The 20,910-nt window shown below is 36.0% G+C and overlaps 1 protein-coding gene across 1 annotated transcript in view; it reads left to right on the top strand.

Moving 5' to 3' along the window:
- Positions 1-20,910, top strand: part of MKL2 (MKL/myocardin-like 2) — a 165,882-nt gene that overhangs the window by 55,117 nt on the left and 89,855 nt on the right. Inside the window, exon 2 of the mRNA XM_012647813.1 lies at positions 2,749-2,965. Coding sequence (XP_012503267.1) covers positions 2,812-2,965 — 154 coding nt within the window. The 5' untranslated portion in view covers positions 2,749-2,811. The remainder of the gene's footprint in view (positions 1-2,748; positions 2,966-20,910) is intronic.

A 20,910-nucleotide genomic window follows, 5' to 3' on the forward strand; every position in this document is an offset into this window, starting at 1 on the left:
GAAAATATAGTATACAACCTTAATTTATCAGTCTACTTAAAGTTAAAATTCTACTACTTTCTTATTATTTATAGAAATGTAAAAATGTTGAATACATTTACCCCCTCATCCTTTATACTGTAGTTGTCAATATATTACATTTACATATGTCATAAACCACACAAGGTGTTATCATTTTTGCTTTGAATGGTAATAATAAATTAAGAAGAAGAAATAGACTGTAGTTTTTATCTACATGTTTACCATTTCTGATACTTTTCATTTCTAAGATCTAAGTTTTCATCTGGTATCATTTCTCTTTAGCCTGGATAAGTTTTTTAAGAATTTCGTATATAATGTGTCTGCTGGTGACAATTTTTCCTTCATTATTAAAGAGTATTTCCATTGTATATGGAATTCTGGTTGACAGTTGCAGAGACTCTAGATTCTGTTAGGTTCCCTCTTAGGAGTGTTGTTTTGTTTTAGTATGCAGTTAACTTTGCCGCATTCACTTTTGCAAACTCTTGTCTTTCCAGGGTGGGCAGTTTCTGACATCTCTATTCAGTTCTTTTTGCCTTAGCTGGGCTGCATGGAGTCTCTGCCCTGCACATGCATAGTTTAGAGATCAGCCAGAGACTTAGGGCAGAGTTTATTACAAAATTTAGGGACTCCCCCTTTTTGACTCACTCCCTTTTGGAAACTAAGTAGAGTCTCAAGAAATAGATCCACATATGCATGGTCAGTTGACTTTCAACAAAGGTGCAAAGGCATTTTAGTAGAGAAAGATAATTTTTTCAACAAATGGTGCTGGAACAATCAGATATCTATATGCAAAAAAAAAAAGAACTTAAAAAAATAAAGAACTTTGGCCGGGCGCGGTGGCTCACGCCTGTAATCCTAGCTCCCTGGGAGGCCGAGGCAGGTGGACTGTTTGAGCTTAGGAGTTCAAAACCAGCCTGAGCAAGAGCGAGACCTAAAAAAAATAGAAAGAAATTATCTGGACAACTAAAAATATATAGAAAAAATTAGCCGGGCATGGTGGCGCATGCCTGTAGTCCCAGCTACTCAGGAGGCTGAGGCAGGAGGATCGCTTGAGCCCAGGAGTTTGAGGTTGCTGTGAGCTAGGATGACGCCACAGCACTCTAGCCCGGGCAACAGAGTGAGACTCTGTCTCAAAAAAAAAAAAATAAAAATAAAGAACTTTGATTTGCATCTCACTGCATATACAAAATTAACTGAAAATGGATCATAAACTTAAATGAAAAGTAAAACATAAACTATATCTAGAAGAAAACATAGGGATAATCTTCATGACCTTCAGCTAATCAAAGATTTATTAGCTATAGCAACAAAAACATCCATAAGAAAAAATTGATAAATTGAACTTTTATCAAATTAAAAACATCTACTCTTCACAAAACACTATTAAGAACGTAAAATGATAAGCCGTAGTATGGGATAAAATATTTGCAAGTCACATATCTGATAAAGCTCTTGTGTCCAGAATATATTTTTAAAATTCTCTTAAAACTCAATAACAAGAAAATAAACCACCTAATTTTAAAAATGAACAAAAGATTAGATCAGATACTAGCCAGTGAAGACATAGGGATGGCAAATTAAAAGATGCTCAACATCATTAGTTATTAGGGAAATGCAAATTAAAACCACAATGAAATATTACTAATTTCCCAGTAAAATGACTAAAATAAAAAAGACTGAACATATGAAGGGTTGTTGAGGAACAATTGGAATCCTCATACCCTGCTGGTAAGAATGCAATATGGTACAACCACTTTGGAAAACAGTGTGTCAGTTTCTTAAAAATTTAAAGGTACAGCGGCCATATGCTCTGGCCATTTCACTTCTGGGTATTTATTCAAGAGAAATGAAAGCATATATCCACATAAATACTTGTGCAGGTATTTTGACTATTATTTGTAATAGTCAAAAACTGGAAACAACCCATATGTCCATCAGTAAGTGAATGGATGAACAGTGGTATGGGATGCTACTAAATAAGCAGGCAGCAGTTTTATCAAATGTGTTACCACTGTGTAACACGGACCCGTCATCCTTTTAGATTCCTGTATCAGTTTCCTTGCCTTCCGCTGTTTAGCCCCTAAGCTAGTGTTGCATATTTAGAGTTTTTGTTGTGTTATTGGCACTTCTGTTGCTGATTTCTGTATCAGTCAGAATGGGCCAGGTTATGCTGTGGTAACAAACCACCTCAAATCTCAGTGACTTAAAAATTTGTTTCTTTGTCATGAACTGTATGTCCGTTGTGGGTTAGCTGAAAGTTCTATTTTCTGTAGTTCTTGCTCTGAGACACAGGCTGATGTTTCATTATCTGAAACATTTCTGGTTGCTGTGACTGTCGACTAATTTAAAATGACTTGACATGTAAGAGTTAAAATGAATTTTCAAACCAGAGTACTTTATTTTCATCAGCATTAGTTGACTTCATTATATCATGCATTAAAATCTTTAAATAATGGCACCAATGACTATAACTTTCTTTAGTCCATTGTATAAAAAAATTATACAAAGTATCTTTCAACTTTTGTTTACCTTACAAGTGTTCTCTTAGGTGAGAAGTATATTATTCCTGTGTGTTAGAGAATCTGAGGTCCAGAGAGGGTAAATGAATTGCTAATGGCCACACAACAGTAAAACCAGACTAGAACCCAGGGTTCTCATTTTAATGCTTTTGTGCAAATTGGAGAAAAATAAACGTACCATTTATTTATACATTCTTTATTTTGGCAGTGTCTTCAGCAGGCTACGTTTAAGAGGTGTCTCGTACTCCCTGTTACCAGTGGCTGGAACACAATGGATCTCACAGGGGCGATAGACACCGAGGATGAATTGGGACCTTTAGCCCATCTTGCTCCAAGTCCTCAAAGTGAAGCCGTGGCTCACGAATTCCAGGAACTTTCCTTGCAGTCCAGTCAGCACTTACCCCCTCTGAACGAAAGGAAGAATGGTGAGTTCTTCAGCATGTGCAGTGGGAACTCTGATTTAAAGATTTACCCTCTTTGTGAGCCCAGTTTATTCCTCTTGGGTAGTAATCTTTTTCAGCAGTCTGTATGGAGGAGAACCCCACAGAGGTACTGGGTGGTTTTGAGTAACAGGCAGAATTTCACATTCCATCCAATTGTTTCATTATTTTCTCAGTAAGTACATTTAGTAGCAACATTACCTTTGAAAATTTTTAGATTCAGCCATTTTAGCACACGCAGAAGATTCCATGCTGGAATGGCTTTGGAAAGTAGCTTCCTGTGCCAGGGAAATAGATCGCAGGTATGACGACATTCTCCCACTTTCTCCATCTCCTGTGCGTTGCACCTTCATTTCAGAAGTGACAGAATTTAAGCTATCTCAGTGATCACTAAGAAGGCAAGAACTTCTTATCTGAGTATATTTTATATTAGTGGATATAGGATATGACCATATTCTCAGTCTTTGGCTGGTTCATCCTTGTATACAAAATATTTTCTATTCATTCATTGTCTGTTCAGGAAGTTTTCATTGGTCCCAGGCATCACAGAGTCACCAGAAAACATAATACTGTCAGTTTTTTAACATAGATGATATATACTGAATTTTAATACTTTGAACTAACGAATACAAAGTAATGTTAAATTTACAAATACCGTAAGCATATGTATTAAAATGGCAGAATTAAGAATTTTAACTGGAGTGACTGCACTTTCCACAGTTCTGATGAGTCTTACATTCACAAATACATTTTTTAAGTTTTAAAAGCCAGAAAAAATAAAACCATTTCCCTATAGAATACTTCCTTAATGTACCTTGTTACTTCTTTTCTGGGTTCTGAATGTTTTCCAGTCCTTCTCATTATCGGCCTTATTTATGAAAACGGATAAAAGACATACGTATACCTCTGTTCTTAGTCCTTTAATACATAGCTTTGGTGTGTTTGATATGTTTTGCTTTGTATCTGAATCCTGTTAGGTACAGCCCTTGACTGTTTGATTGGTTTGAAGCAATGTCATAGCTAAAGTGCTGTCAAAGCCTTTAGGAAGCTGTGGTTGACTGACAGTGATGGCTTTCAAACCTTCCATCAGTGAGGAGCCTAGCTTTGCCTTAGACAGTGGCGAGATAATATAACCACATTTACTGAAACTTGGCTATATGTGGTCAGATTTATACTGTATACCTGGACCAGTTTCATGTCCAAATTATTACCCTAAAAGAAAATAAGAGTTGAATTGGTATAAAATCAGAATATACAGTTGCTCACAAGAAATGGTCATCTATAGCAGAGGAGGGAAGTGTGTGAGGAAAGTTTATACCTTATGGTTGTTTATTTACTTGATACAGCTCAGCACGTTCTCTTACGGAAGTTAATATATATGCCTGAATGTAAGGTAAGCCCAAATGGAGGGTAGTCTCCCCTTATAAACTTTTAAGGAGTAGATGAAATGGTAACAATTTTAATTTATTAATTTAGTTACATTTTATGAAGTAATACAATAATATGGAAGGTTTGCTTTGTGTACTCTCATTGTTCATAAAACCGTCCTGCTCAAACGCTATACATGAATTTTTGTGGCCAGTGTTTTTATGATCAATAGGACCCCTGTGTATCATCCATCTAACACTAATTTCCTGGATATATCTTCATTTCTGTCTCTTTTATTTGCATTACAACAGTTTTTTAATATGTGCATAATCTAACACTGAAAATGTCATGTCTAAATCACAAGTACCATTCACAGAACAGTAGAACTATCTTTTAAAACATTGTTTTATAGTTGCATATTCATAATCTCTACAACATAATCATTTACATTTGATTTGTCATTGGTTGTAACATTTTTATGGGTGGGTCTAGTTTCTATTTTAGAATTTAGCCTTTCTTTTTTTCTTTTTAGCAGATAATGCATTCACATGGTTTAAAGTGTTATGGGTACATAGTGAAAAGTAGGTCACCCTCCCAGTCTTGTCCCTTACCTGCCCAGTTACTAGTTACTTTCCCAGAATACACTACTATTACCAGTGTCCTTTCTGAGAGAATGATATTTGACTACTTTTTTAAAAGGCTTCTTTGTAGCAACATCCAACACTTTGAATTTTAAGGTTGTAACTGGGAATAATTAATGTATTGATTTTTTTCTCCTTTTTCCTGATTCTCATTAATATATTTCTATAAGCCTAGAAACAGCTTCGAATGAAATTGATTTTTAAGTCAATGTGTTTTCCGCAAGAGTACTTTTTTGTTCAATATTGAGTAAATGAAGGAGCATCTCATAATATGAGATACTGTGTAAGGACTCAACTGTGAGATAATTCCCTCTTTTCTAGTAAGTGACTTCAGAAAGTTAGAAACCTTATCTTGTATTCAGGCATATACTCTAATTTCAGGCTTATGATTTATTAGCCTAATTTGCGTACATGTTCCAAGGCATAAAAGGAAACCTTTGTACAAGTATCAGAAATCTAGGTTTTTGGGGAGATATTGGTCAAAGGATATAGAATTTCAGTTAGGAGGAATAAGTCCAAGAGATCTATTGTACAATATAGTAACTATAGTTAATAACAATATATTGTATTCTTGAAAATTGCTAAGAGAGTAGATTTTACGTGTTCTCACTACAAAAAAAAATAAGTATGTGAATAATGCATATGTTAACTATTTCCCATTCCACAGTATACTCATATTTCAAAACATGTTGTACATGATTAATATATACAATTGTTGTCAATTTAAGAAACAAAAATGTTAAAAAAGGAACCTAGGCCGGGCGCGGTGGCTCATGCCTGTAATCCTAGCACTCTGGGAGGCCGAGGAGGGCGGATTATTTGAGCTCGGGAGTTCGAGACCAGCCTGAGCAAGAGCGAGACCCCGTCTCTACTAAAAAAAATAGAAAGAAATTATCTGGACAACTAAAAATATATAGAAAAAATTAGCCGGGCATGGTGGCGCATGCCTGTAGTCCCAGCTACTCAGGAGGCTGAGGCAGGAGGATCACTTGAGCCCAGGAGTTTGAGGTTGCTGTGAGCTAGGCTGACGCCACGGCACTCACTCTAGCCAGGGCAACAGAGTGAGACTCTGTCTCAAAAAAAAAAAAAAAAGGAATCTAGGTTTTTGACAATTATGTGAGCAGAGTATATTCACATCAAGTAATATATAGATGAAAGGACCATAATTTCTTAATGATTTTTTCACATATGTTCATTTTTTTAAAGGTCTTCTTAATGCCATGTTTAAATCATATCATATACAAAATGTAGGTGTTGGCCAAATTAATCAATACAGAGTACTGTTTAGATACTCTGAAATAATCAAATTCATCAATCAAATTGATGTGTTTCATTGTTATTCCTAAGCACTTCAGTTTCACTTACTAGAATTATTCTTTGTTGGGGGAAGAATTGAGATATTTCAATTTGGGGTTAATGTGTAGAAAGATTATATATGATAGTTTATAAATAAACTTTACAAGGAAAATGAAGTTGACATTTAAGTAATGATTCCAGGATCTTCCCTTATTTTTGATTAATATTTATGTTAGGAATGATAATGGAGTGTCAAGATACTTCCCTACTGGAGCACATATGGAAGATGTTGAGTAAAGATAAGATAGAGTTTTTCTTTACCCCTGAATGTAGCCAAAATAGCACCTCAAAAGTAAAGCAACCATTTAGGCAATTAACTTTGCCCAAGAAGTGAGCCCCTCATGAAGGAAATTGGATACACAGAAATATATAACTCTGTCTTTACTAAAACAATACGTATACATGGACATTGAGCTTTGTTTTGACGTTTTATATACAAATTAAATCTGTCTTATGTTTCAATATTAACGTCCCTTCAGATGGTCAGTACTGGAAATAAAAAGGAAATCAGTCAAAGCCACAGGTCTTTTATTGCTTAAATAAGAAAAGCGTAAAAGCAGAGCGAGTCAAAGTGGGTGGAAACATCACTGAAAGAGCTGCAGCTCTTTGCCTGTGCCCACACTCTAAGGGGACCCCGAGGGAGAAGCTGTTCACTCAGGAGGTCATTTGCAAGACTGGTGAGCTTTCAGGCAGAGCAGCCCTAGAGGGTGCTGATTGGTGAATGTAAGCTTTTAAGTCATTGGCAGTATTATTAATATTATATAGTAAGCAGAGGAGTTAATACAGATTTCCATTTTTAAAATCTGTTTGGTATTTTAATACTTTCTGGCATGTCTCTGAGTCCAGGTGTTTTTAAGGTGACTATCAGTCACGTTAACATGGTCACAGATACACCACAGGCCATCAGATTTTACACATTTGTAAAAGCAGTATCTACCACCTTCTTCCTGAATTAAAAGGCTTTTTCAAACTATATTTAATATGAAAGTCAGCATGTTTTAGGCCTCAATAAAGAGGAAAGACTTATTTGTTATTCTTATTTTAAGCTTTGGTATTACTAGTTACTGCAGTTGCTAGGGTTTAGAATTTATGATCCTGTCTTGAAATTTTTTTCTGTGTTTTTCCATTCATTAAATTTATCACACTGAATAATTTTGGACCATCTCTTGTTCTGTTCTTGAGTGATTGCTTACTAGAGAAAAAAAAATAATTCTAATATTTGTGACACACAACAGGGGACATAAGGTGGCTCTTCGCTTTGGATTCAATACATATATTAATATATTTGTGAATAGTCAGCTGAACTTAGCCTAGCCATGGAACCCAGCCAAAGAAAACTGCTTGCCTTGCACACAGAAAATAAAGGCATATGCTCACAGCGGTCTGTTCTTTGGGTTTTACTTTGAAAACATTTCTCCACTCCTCATTAACCTGTTAGGCTTACTGTCAGTGCAGGTGTTTGGAAATGTACAAAGGTATCGGGCATTTGTCTTGGACTGAACTGGATTCCTGAGATTGTATGTGAACTGGGAGAGCTGAATGGAGATTAGTGAGGGAAAGAAAGGAAATTTCTGTTTTTCTCTGGAGCAGTCAGCCAGATAGAAGATTCTCATAGTGTCGTAAATGGGCAGGAAGCAAGCAAATGCTACGCAGCCAAGACAGAGCTGTGGGACTCTGGCTTTCCCTTTCTGTACTGGAGGTAATAGAAATGAATAATTTTCTATAAAATTATCTTGTCATTGGCTTTGCTGTTAACATATTTAGGATCCTGAATGCTTAATGTAATTCTCAAGGACATTAATAAACATTCTGATACATTTAGATAACTTATTTTCCTTCTTTCAGGAGTTCGAGTACTTAGACTGCGAAGAGAAATATATACTCCTTGAATATAATTTTCCTTAGTCAAGTTTTTAATGTCTTTTCAAATTAGGCTTTAGGACTTACACTAAATACAATTGTAGTTTAAAAACATACTATAAACCACCTGACAACTGCAAATGAAAATCCTAATTATTTGTGGTAGCTCTTATACTCCTTTCGTTTATTACAATCTCTTGAACCTGTCAAAAGGAAAAGGAAGCCTTATAAGTACCTTAAGGGTGAGGTACTCTTTCATTAATGGCTTTTATAAAGTCTCCTATTAATAAATGGCATATTTTGTTTCCCAGTGTAAATAAGCACCTGTAACTTTGCCTTCTTTTTTTTCTAATCTGGTTTTCTTATTTAGATAGTTTTGTTGTTCCTGAGGATTTAGTGGCTTCAGTGCATGGCCGGGCACACCCACACAGTGTGTGTGTGTAGAGGGAGGGAGGGGGATGTGTGTGAACGTACCTCTCCCATCCGTAGCTGGCAATGAGTCCGGTCTGCTGGCCGAGCAGCGTCAGAACGCTAACGTGAGCGTGCGTTACTGATCGCTCAGGGCGTGGATGAAGCCTGCAGTTTCAAAGGTGTCAGCAAGACTCCAGGTATAGCACCCCTGAAGCCTCATTCTGAGTAATTTAGTCAGTCTTTAAATTATGTCCTCTTATAGAAATGCCTTTGGGGCATAGGCAATTAACGTATGTATTAAAAGTAAGAATTAAAACATAATAGTAATTTGCAGTTTAAACCAGCAGTGAGACCACATCATCTTAAACTTACAAAAATGTTTGCTTAAAAATTTTACCAGACTTTTCTAGAGTTACTAGAGTCATAGAAGTACATTATTTCTTATATAGATTATTTGGGATAATTTTCATAAAACTACAGTCCACCATATGATTTATATTAGAGAGAATAAACTGAAACTACTTTATTAAGAAACAATCTTTGCTGTCCCTCAGAAAGCAATTATAAAAGATATTAATATAAATAATTGGTTAATAAGTATTACTCAACTATAACCTCCTAACTACTCAGACCTCTCAAGACTATTTGGAATTGAATAGTTCTGCTGGGCTATAGTTCTCGGCCCTCTGCTGGGCTGAGAGACTTAGTGAAGTTAAGGTGGGGCTCCTTTTACTTAAGTCTGCGACCTAACCCAACCACAGAGACCTCTTGTAGCTAAAAAAGGAAGAGAAAAGATAGATGTTGGACACCTGTTCTCTGCCATACTTCTAAAAGAGCGTAATAAATACAGGGAGTGTACTGGGAAAAAATGGTCCATGATTATTTTTCTTCCTTTGTTATTTACCTTATATTTTAAAACATTAGTAATAAACTACTAATGTGACAAAAGGCAATAAGACAAATATGTTTGAACAACAAATGTGCTGGAGATATCACTTTGGTGTATAATTAATAATCATCCAGCATAGTTAGCAAATATCATACCCAGTGTTTTTCTGACTCCTTTAAATTAATCCGTGCTGTTGGCTCTTCTACCCTCACCAACTGCCCTCACTGTCATTGACAGGAAGTATAGTCTTTTGGGAGTCAGGACTCCAGTCTCCTCTGCTGCCTCAGTCTGTGAGCGCGGGTAAGTGCAAGACGCTCTCTGTGTCGCGGTATGCCCGTCGTAATGTCCGTACGGCAGCTTCCAGTTCGTGTGTCTTTCCCTGGCTGCCCTTCCTCATTACATCATGTGTACTTATATCTCATTATCACTTTTGCCTTGTGCTATTCATCGGGCAGCAGAAACAGAAAGAATGGAAGATAACTTCCATCTCAGTTAACTGATAGCATTTCCGTAGGTACGAATTAGTCATGTTGCTGCTTAATACATTCCTCATGGCTGTATTATTGAACATACATGCCAGCTCTCTCAATTAGTCAGACTTTCCCATTATATTTTAAAGAAAGGAAGAACTGATTTAATTTATGTTATTCTCAAAAATAATGTGTCTAATTTATATGCAGTATCTTTCTATTCATGGTTTTCAAGGGTTGGCAGGTATGTGATAACATTTTTGTAGTAATGTCAGACTATCAGTTAAAAGACAACCGTTTTAACTTTTTCCAGAGCCCAAATTATTCATATTGTTTTATGGTCATTTATGTTGTTGTTTCCATTAAGAAAACGCTAATAGTTGGGTGTCTGTTTTTACCAACTGTAATTTTTGATATATGACCTTCTGTGTTTAATGAAGACATAAGAAAACCAAAAAGTCTGATTCATAACTTGCCTTTGGTTCTTGTAGGCTAAGTTTAAAAACTGACAAGTGTTAGAATGGGTCAGCACTCTCTACAGATTTGCCATTCATAGCTACAAAATAGAAGATCCTCTTTGACAGAAGCCTTGATCCCGACATAGCAGTTAAGAAGAATATTCATTGGACTGCTTGATCAAACAACCATCTTGTATTATATGAAGGAAAAGTTTGCCATATCAGAATACTCAGCTCTCCCAAAGTATTAAGAAATTAATATTTCAAGGGTGGAAATAAGGGTACTTTTAAAAATTACTGTTAGTAATTTATTGAATTATCATTATGTCTCTTACCCTACAATAATTCCTAGATTTTAAGCCTCTAATACAATGTTGGCAGTTCAGAATATAGTATATTCTCATAAATTGTTGGACACATAGATACTGAAAAGTAATTCCCCTGACTATATATGGAAAATTAAGTTAGAGATGATTTTTGAAGATAACTGAGAGGAAGAGGAACCTAGTTTTAAAGGAAGGGGGCTATAGAACCAAGCCTAGCTAGACCCTACTCCGTCGTACTAGATGTGTGGTGTCAGTCCCCTGAAAGCCTGTGTGTCATCTATAAATAGGAATATTCTTAGATGTACCTCATAGGCTGTTGGGAAGATTAAATGAAATCATTTAAAGTGACTGGCACACACATGGTACCTCCTGAGCACTCAGAACATGTTACAGTTACCCAGCATTGCATGCTTGGTGTTAAAATACCGTGAAGGAGGCAGCATGCACAATGGTTAAGAGAGCAACTCTGGAGCCACCCTGTCTAAGTCTAGAGCCGGGCTATACCATTACTGGCTATGTGAATTTGGACCAAATAGTTATCCTCCCTTTGCCTTGGTTTCCTTATCGGCAAAATGGGGATCATACTAGCACTTGCTTTGTAAGATTGCTATGAGGATTAGATAAATTAATCTAAGTCAAGTATTTAAAGTGGCACAGGCACACACTGTTAGCACTTTAACTATTTGTTACTAGTATGTATATTTGGAGAATGCAGTACAGTTGACCCTTAAACAATGCAGGGATTAGGGGTACTTACACCTATGCAGCAAAAAAGCCTCTTAGAACATTTGGCTTCCCCCAAACTTAACTACTAATAGCTTACTGTTGATCAGAAGGCTTACTGATAGCATAAATAGTTGATTAACACATATTTTGTATATTACATGCATTCTATACTGTATCCTTACAATAAAATAAGCTAGAGAGATGAAAATGTTATTAAGATAATCATAAGGAAAATACATTTACAGTACTGAACTGTGTTTATTGATACTGTAAGTTTATGTTGTTTATTTACAAAATCAATCACCTGTCTGAAATGGTGGGCAACCACAGCTGCAGTCCTCAAGCTATAGTACGTATCAAGCAACTCAGCTTTTTCTTGTAATGTCATGGCTTTACTCTGCTTCTTGGGAGCACTTCCAGCATTGCTAATGGCACTTTGTACGGGTCCCACGGTGTTATTCAGAGTTTACGCTATTGCACTAAACATGAAAAATACAGGAGAACTGCAAGATACACACTTTACTGGAGAGACAAGCTGCTCACATGGAGGTGATAAGCATCACACAACATTTTAAGCAGATACTTGCAACACTTGACTGAGCCGACCGCAATAGCAACAGGAGGTGGCTGTGAAACTGCAGTAGTGGTGTGTACTACAGTTACTTTATGCAGTTACGATTTAGTACTGCATCCTTACGTTTGTTTACATTTCTCTCGACTGTAAATGACAGCATGTGTGGTCTGTGTTGAGTGAGTTTGATAAATTTTAACTTTTTATAATTTATGTATGTTTTATGATAGTAAATGATAAAATAGACTAATATCTACATATATTTTATGCATTCATAACATACCTTTTTCTTGATTTTTTTCTGTATTTCTAGGCTATATGGTTCGTCTGCAGGTTTCTTTAAGTTGTCGCAAATCTCAAAAAAAGTTTTCCAATATATTTATTGAAAAAAATCCATGCATGAATGCATCCATGCGGTTCAAACCCATGTTATTCCAGTGTCAACTGTATTTCAGTTCATACTAAGTGAATATAGTTTTTCAGGGTTTCCAACATGGTTTTTTATAACCTAGAATTTCTTTTAATTGTCCCAGTAATCTTTGTCCCCATTGTCTACAAGTATTTCTTTTTAAAGAAGTCAAAATGACATGCAGTTCCTTAATGTCTCAACATGTACCTTATAAGATTTGAAGAGCATCTTATCTGATTAGCGCTGAGAGGGCAAATGCAGTAGGCGCTGATTTCCCATGAAGTTCGTCTCCCGTTGGTACTGCCAGTTCCCACAATCCTAGCATTCCCTGGGCATCAGTCAGTGTCTACAAAAAAGGATTTTCAAATATTAAAGCATGTGAAAAGACAAACAGGCCAAAACTCAGAGCTCTCTAGGGACTATGACCTCCCAAACAGACTCCATTCTGACATTTTCACAGGCTACTTGAAGGAATTCCAGCAGAGTCGCTCCATTTGGTAAACTCCTAAACAATCCCTCTGTCATCGAGGACTGATTTATAGATTTTTCTCCTTCTTATGTACTTGTTCTGAAGAGATGAAGACAGTAGATATGGTTTCTGAGACTCTTTTAAGGCGTTTGATATATATGATAAGTACTATACAGAAGACTTTTGGTATTTTGAAGTAATAAAATAGTTATTTCTAATGTTTAAAGAGATTTCTTGTTCTGAGTTGTCTTCTAAATTCTTTTTCTTTTTGATTCCAGGAAATCTGTGTCATAATCACATCTCTAAGTTTTTTTCATTATTAACCCAATCATTTAATAAAGAAATTGAATTTAGAAATTATCCTTTAAAAACAAATATATATTCATACATACATATATGTACATGATTAATTGCTTCACAGTGACCTTTAGAATATATGAAAACAGAAACAGTTCTAGTATCTTAGAATATTCTTCTATGAAATCTCAGTGTGATGGCAGTTGTTTAGTTAATGCTTTAAGATCACTTACACAGATTTGTAAGTTCTTTTCCGGTTAATCTGGATCCTCTTAAAATATTGTATTGTGCATTGTTATACATTTCTTTTTTAAAAAAAAAGAATATAGTGCTAAAAATAAATGAGAAGGGCAGAACCCAAGAGATTTGGAGCCTGGACAGCTTAAGGATATGGGTAATTAGGATTTATTTGGTTTATAGTTGGCCCTAACTGCTAACAGCTTCCTCGTAGTTGCATCCACAGTCTTTGAGTGGCAAGTGTGAAATTCCAGGGGGGAACAACATTCCACAACAGAAGGGTCAGGTTTGTTGGGGGATTTTGTATGGTTTGTTTCCTCCTTTGCATGTTTCTTTTCAATGAGTTGATCCTTTAGATGAATCTACAAAGTTTTAACTATTAAATAAGAGTCCCACACAACCAAAAATGTCTTATGATTTGATATCTGATTCTGTTGTAGGAGTGTAACATGTTTTGAATGAGTTTAAACATGGGACACAGACAAGCAAATTGACTTACGATCTCAACCAAGCCTCTTAACATTGGTAGTAAAAATAAAATTTATTTTATCATATTATAATAACCTGTCAGAAACCCAGGATATTTTAGGTCTCCTTAGTAAAGAAAAGAAAAAGATGGAAATGAAAGTAAAATTTGCTTAGTAATTGGTCACAAATAGTTATTGAACGTACTAGAGAATCGTGTGGCTCTTGATTGATTTAAAATGCAAATAAAATATACATGCTGAAAAAGATGTATGTGTGTGTGTGTACTGTTTTTCGCAAGCAAAGAGTAACGGTGATAGTTAACCAGACCTGTTGTTGAGATAAGGAAGTAATACTTTTCTAATATATTTTCTAACATATTTTTCTGTCTCTGTATTTCTATTAGCCTCTTCTTTTATTCAAAGACATGGAACTCGGTTAAGTAACAATTCACTGATGAACTAGTGAAATCTCTCATTGCATAATTGCGTGCTCGTTTGTGCACAGAAGTAGAGTATCTGCTTGACTGATTGCTGAATGTTTTCTGAACCCTGAACAGAAGCAAAATACTTGCACCTTCAAAAAGGTGAAGATTTTATTTGGATACCCAAATATTTTAGTTTGGAGGATTTTCCAGATAAAGGAATTTAAATTTATATCAATCAGATTAAGTTAGGACTAAAAAAATAGAAATTTAAAGAAATCCAAGAACTTTGTCTTAAATTGTGACTGTCAGAGTCCAGTGGTTTTAGAAAAAATTTTGGTTTTTGTTTTCTTCAACTGTTACACTGAAGCTGTTTAAAGTGTAGTCTCTCATGAAGGTGTATACATTTCTTAAATGACCACAAATGTTTCATGTACCCAGGTGGGTGGAATATTACATAAATGTTAGTTAGGTCCAGTGGATCAATAAGGTTGTTGAAGTCATCTATATCTGTACTTATTTTCTTTTTACTTGTTCTGCCAATTACTCAGAGAGGAATGTTGGAAACTTCAGCTACTGATGTGGATTTGTTTATTTCTCCTTCAGTATTATTTTTGCTTCATGTATTTTGAGGCTCTGTTACGTATTCTTGGTGAATTGATCGTTTTATATTATGAAATGTTTTTCCGTCCTTGGTAATAATCCTTCTCCTAAAGTGTACCCTTTTTTTGATATTAATATAGCCCCTCTAAGCTTCTTAAGCTTAGCATTACATGGGATATCTTTTCCCTTGCTTTTACCTTTACCGCATCTGTAACTTTATATTTAAAGTGGGTTTCTTATAGATGGCTTAGAGCTAGATCTTTCTTTTAAGTCTAGTCTGACAATCTGTCTTTGCATTGCAATGTTTAGATCATGTACATTTAAGGTAATTTCATGTCTGGTATATTAGTTTTCTGTTGCTGTGTAACAAACTATTAATACTTTAAACTGTAGCTGCTTAATTAACACAACACACATTTATTATCTCATGGTTTCTGTGGGTCAGGAATTCAAGCATGGCTTAGCTGGGTATCCCTGCCTCAGAGCCTCTCCAGAGCCTACACTAAGGGTGTTGGCCAGAGTTTCATCTGAAGGTTCAGCTAGGGAAGGATCCGCTTCCAAGCTTACTTACATTGTCCTTAGCAAGAGTCAATTCCCTGAGACTGTTAGACTCAGGGCTCAGTTCCTTGCTGGCTGTTGGCTGGAGGCCACCCTCAGTTCCTTGCCACCTAGGTATCTCCAACATTAAAGCCAGTAAAAGAGAAGACTGCTAGCAAAAGTGGGAATCTTTTGTAACATTCCCTCAGCTTTGCCATGTTCTACTGATTAGAAGCACAACACTGAAGAGGAGAGGATTATACAAGACCATAAACACCAGATGGCAGGGATCCCTGCAGGCTAGCTTAGAGCTGCCTACCACAGTTGAGTTTAAATCCTTCATCTTGCTATGTTTTTTTTTTTTTTTTGTCCAGTCTGTTCTCTCTCACTTTATTCCTCTTTTCTTACCTTTTTAAAGTTAATATTTTTATTATTTTACTTTTTATTTTTACAATGTCTTCTTCTTAGCTATACCTTTTTGTTTTCAAGTTTTTACTGATCTTTTCCAATGCAATTCTAATATCCTGCTAATCCCATCCAATCACATGTTTATGTGGTATATTATACTGTTACGTCTAGCAGTTCTATCTTATTCTTTCTTGCAGTGTCCATTTTTCTCCTCGTTATATTCATGTTTTCCTTTAAATACTTGTACGTAGTTATAGTAACTGTTAAGAGTTCCATTTATTTTTGTCATTCTGGGTCTGTTTATATTGATGAATTTTTCTCCTATGAAAGAATCACATTTTCCTGCTTCTTGGCAAGTAGTCCAGTAATTTTTTATTGGATATAACATTGTGAATGTTACATTACTGAGTGTCTGGGTTTTGTTTTTGTTGCCTTCCTTTAAAGAAAGTTGGGCTTTGGTTTGGTAGGCAGCTAAGTTACTACTTTTGGATCACATTCAAAGCCTTTCTTAAATTTTGTTAGGAAAGATCTAGGGTGGCATTTGTGCCAGGGATGGTGCTTAAATTCCTAGGGCCTGGCCCCCTCTGGTATCTTTGCCGAGCACGCTGCTAAGCGCCCTGGGGAGGACTTTGGCTCAGCCTGGTTGAAGCTCAAACACTCCCCAACCTGTGTGTATTCTGGAACTTTTTAGCCTATAGTCCCTGGTGTTTCTTGCCCAACCTTGTAAAATTTTGCTCTATGTACATATAGCTTAGTACTCAGCAAAGACTCAGGGGCATCTTTAGGCAGGTTTCTGGAACTCTTTTAGCATAGATCCTCCTTTTCAGAAATGTGCCCTGAAACTTCCAGCTGCCTTTGCCTCCTCAACTCAGCAAGCCTAACTAGCTCCCATTTGACTTATCCCTCCTTGTACCCACAGTCTAGAAATTGCCTCCAGGCAAAATCTAGGACAGTTGTAGGGCTCCTCTCATTTGTTTCCCTTCTCTTAGGGGCCATAGTCCTGCATTATCCATTTCCGAATGCATGAAAGCAATTGTTGCGTGTATTTTGCCCAGTATTATGGCTTCTTATGGCAGGAGGTTAAGTCCAATTCTTGTTATTCCATCATGACCAAAAAAAGAGAGTCTGGAATTGGAATTTTAACACAAGGCTTGTGCCTTTCACTGAAACGTGGTTCCTCTCTGGGCACATGTAACTCAGCTTTCTGACTAGACTGCAGTAGCAGTGTCATTTTATTTTTGGATCCACCCAAATGCTCAGACCTTGCTGGGTACACCCAGATACTCTGTGCTTTTCGATCAGTGATTGAAGCCAAATGAGTGCACCTAACCATCCTCTTCACACCCTCCATCAAGCCCCTCCCCTGCAGAAAAAGCAAGCCTGTGCATAGGGAAAAAGGTCCTGGAATGAAGTGTATCAAATTATTTTTGGCAATTTACATGCATATACACTACTTCCATCTTTTTTCTATAGTTTGCATTTTTCATAATGTGCGTATAGTACTTTCATATCAATGAAGGGAAAAACCTTTTTTTAAAAAAAATATAATGGGGAATATCAGAGTGATTTGGTAGCTCGTGATTATATTACGATATTGGAGGGGATTCCACTTAGAGCTGACCAAACGTCCAAGTTGAATCTTCACAATGTGAAGATTCTCATTCTTTATTGATGAGCAGAGCTTTAAAGAAGAATTTATGTTGATACAGAGTTCTGAGTGGTATGATAGAAATAAAGTAGAATATCACTGAGATTATCTGATCATACCCCTCAAAACTGTGTATCAGCATAGTCATAGGAACACAGTTTGATCAAAATCTCTATAGTCTGGCTGCCCAAAGTCTGTGCTTCCTACTCTACCCTAGGGCCCAGTGGTTTGAGGTTCCCACATAGGTCCAGAGAACCATCCCTCCCTGCCCATGTGTGCTGCCACGTGCCTGTCTCACAGTTGCTGAGAAGCCAGAGTAGGAGTTAGGAGACAGAAACAGATCTAGTAGTGGGCTTCGTGAATGAGACTTCTGTGTCGAAACTGGCTGCAGAGATGGAGAAGAACCAACCTAGAGCAGATGGCAGCTCCCACAAGGAGCTGTTGGGTTTGGTTCTTACTTTCATTTGGTCCAGGTAACCTGCTGATAATACAGATGGAAGCCAGATAAATAAGACACCACTGAATAAATGAAAAGTAAAAAGACTGTATTTTTGAAAATTAGAATCATTAATATTTAATATGTACTGATACTTCATACTTTAGGATATATCACATTTTATTTTTGTCACTACCGAGTTTCATATACACAATTCCATTTTATTGGCCAAAATGTTTGAAAACATAATTATTTGAATTAACATGTTAAGTGAGTTAAACGTGCTAATGCAAAATCTTTCCCGATAGAATTTTTGTTTTGAAGCTGTGTATATTTTATAAGGTATAGTCCCCCCATTTTTGCTTTGTTAAGGACTATAATCATATAAATTAAATACCTAGCATTTATGTTTTGACCTTCTTAGTTCTCTTTGACTTCTCACAAAAACTTTTTTTTCTTATTCCCTTTGATAACATAACCAATCAACACATACTTTTATAGATCCACCTACAAACAAGGCACTGTGTTAGGTTTTTCCATGTGTTTCTGCATATTGCCACTTTCTTCCTCCTTGCCCACACAGTAGGCCTAGAACCAATTGGTCAATAGCCAAGTTAAAGTACTAACTTCTGCCAGTAGAGAGTTTCTTTCCTGACTAGGCCTTTGCATTTTACCTATGAGGTAGGTTTTAATTGTTTCCATTTTATAAGACCTATAAACTGAGAGAGAGAGAGATTAAATAATGTAAAGACACTCAGCTAATAATAAAGTTGTAAAGATATGGTTGGCTCTAAAGCTACCTCTAGAGGTTATAAAGAATGCTTTTACAACAGGAAAGATTACTTTCATTTGAAAGAGTTAAAGACGAATGCTTTTAACTTTTATATGAAGAATATGGTTACAAAAGGTAATAAATATAACCATATATAAAGATTTTACTTGAGCAAAGTAATTTTACCTTAAAATCCTGTTGAAGATTAAGACATTCTACAGTTGTCTGTCTACCTTGCTGAACCTCTCAGGGCTGCCTTCTATTGAAGCTTACCCAAAATATATAATGGGTACTGTATAAAGTTTATTCATGTGGACATTGGTACTAATGAAGACTCACTGGCATGTTCAGTATTCTCTCCTCATGTTGTATTCCAATTCACCAAGTACCTTGGTAGCTTAGAACACATAATTGTCATCAATTTTGCCTGTTGTAGCCTAGTGCTTTTGCAGGTACTCAGCTAAATGAATGAAGAAGTTTTAAAAATTTCTCTAGTGAAAGATGTCCAAATAATCATTTTGTTCTTTCTAATTTTTTAGACAAATTAACTTTCACATTTGCCAGTAAAATTGAGAGCCTAAAAATAGATTGCCCTGTTACAGCAATTTATTTCATAATAAAGTTGTGACATTTAAAGACTAAAATAAAAATATGCTTTTACTAATTCTATAAATCAGTCATCTCTTTTATATGAAAAAATATAAATGGGCATTTTTCTGTTCTAATTTCCTAAAGCAAGGTAATAATCTTTTTACATAACCTTTTTAACCCCTGGAGTTAATTCGTTAACTCTATTTGAGAACCTTTATGAGTAGGTTGCAAGCATGCCCAAATATGTCAACATGCATCTTCCAAGAAAAAAATACATTTAACACTGCAGTATAGTTATCACCCTCAAAAAATTTAACATTGGTGTAGTAGTGTTATTTAATAAACAACCACACTCATATTTCCCTACTTTCCCCAGTAATGTCCTTTATAGTTTTTTTTTTCAATCTGGGATGTGGTCAGGTGTCACTTATTACATTTAGTTGTCATGTGCCTTTAATATCTTCTAGTATAACACAGTTCCGCCACTTTTAAAAAAAATTTTTTGTGACGTGGTAGTTTTTAAGAGTCTAAGCCAGTTATTTTGCAGAATGACCCCAACTTTTCCAGTTGGGTCCTTGTGATCAGTTCAGGTTAAATGTTTTTGGTGATAATACTACATACTCAGATAATGTGTCCTCAGGGAATCATTTCAGGAGGTACACGACAGTTTGTAATTAGTAAGCAATATGTGGGGTAGTACCTGAGACCATATGACTGTTCTGTTTCCCAATCTTGTCACCCATGGTTTGAATGATGATTCTTGCCTGAATAAATTATTAGGTTATTAAGTATGAAATGTCTGATTTCCTTACATATATTTCACTTTGACACTTCTTGTTTTATTTTTATTATGAAGGTGAATCGTCAGTCTTTCAGAGATACATTTTGGCTTATGATTGTCTTTCAGATTTTTTTTAGAGCAATTTTTGTGAAGGTAGGGCTAAGACAAAAATTCATCTTATTTTTTAATATGAGTTCTGCTGTGAAACCAATCTAGTGCAGATAGCCTGAAATATCAACAAAGTGTTTAGGAAGGATGTGGCTAATGAACGCACAGTACATTGATGGTTTGAGAAGTTCCATTCTGGTGATTTTAATCTTGAAAATGAACCACATGGGTGACCTGAAACCAAGGTGGATGTTGATGTACCTTTCTTTGCTCTCATGACATAAAGGTGAACCATTTCTACACCGTATTGTTCTGTGTGATGAAAAATGTATTCTTTTTAATGATTGCAAGAGTTCAGCACAGCGGTTTGGTAAAGATGAAGTGCTGAAACACAGTCCAAAACTGAATATTCATCAAAGAAAGCTAAGGGTGTTTGTGGTCCAGCGCTGGTATTATCCACTACAGCTTCATGAAACCTGGTCAATCAATTACAGCAGATGTCTACTGCACCCAACTGGATGAAATGATGAGGATGCTTGTGAATAAGCAGCCAAGATTGGTCAATAGAGACAGGCCAATCCTCTTGCAAGACAAAGCTCAACCACATGTCACACAAACAATGCTGCTCAAACTACAGAAGCTGGACTTAAAAACTGTCTGTCATCCACC

This window comes from Propithecus coquereli, unplaced genomic scaffold (genome assembly GCF_000956105.1).
Source record: "Propithecus coquereli isolate 6110/MARCELLA unplaced genomic scaffold, Pcoq_1.0 Scaffold27, whole genome shotgun sequence".
Lineage (NCBI taxonomy): Eukaryota > Metazoa > Chordata > Mammalia > Primates > Indriidae > Propithecus > Propithecus coquereli.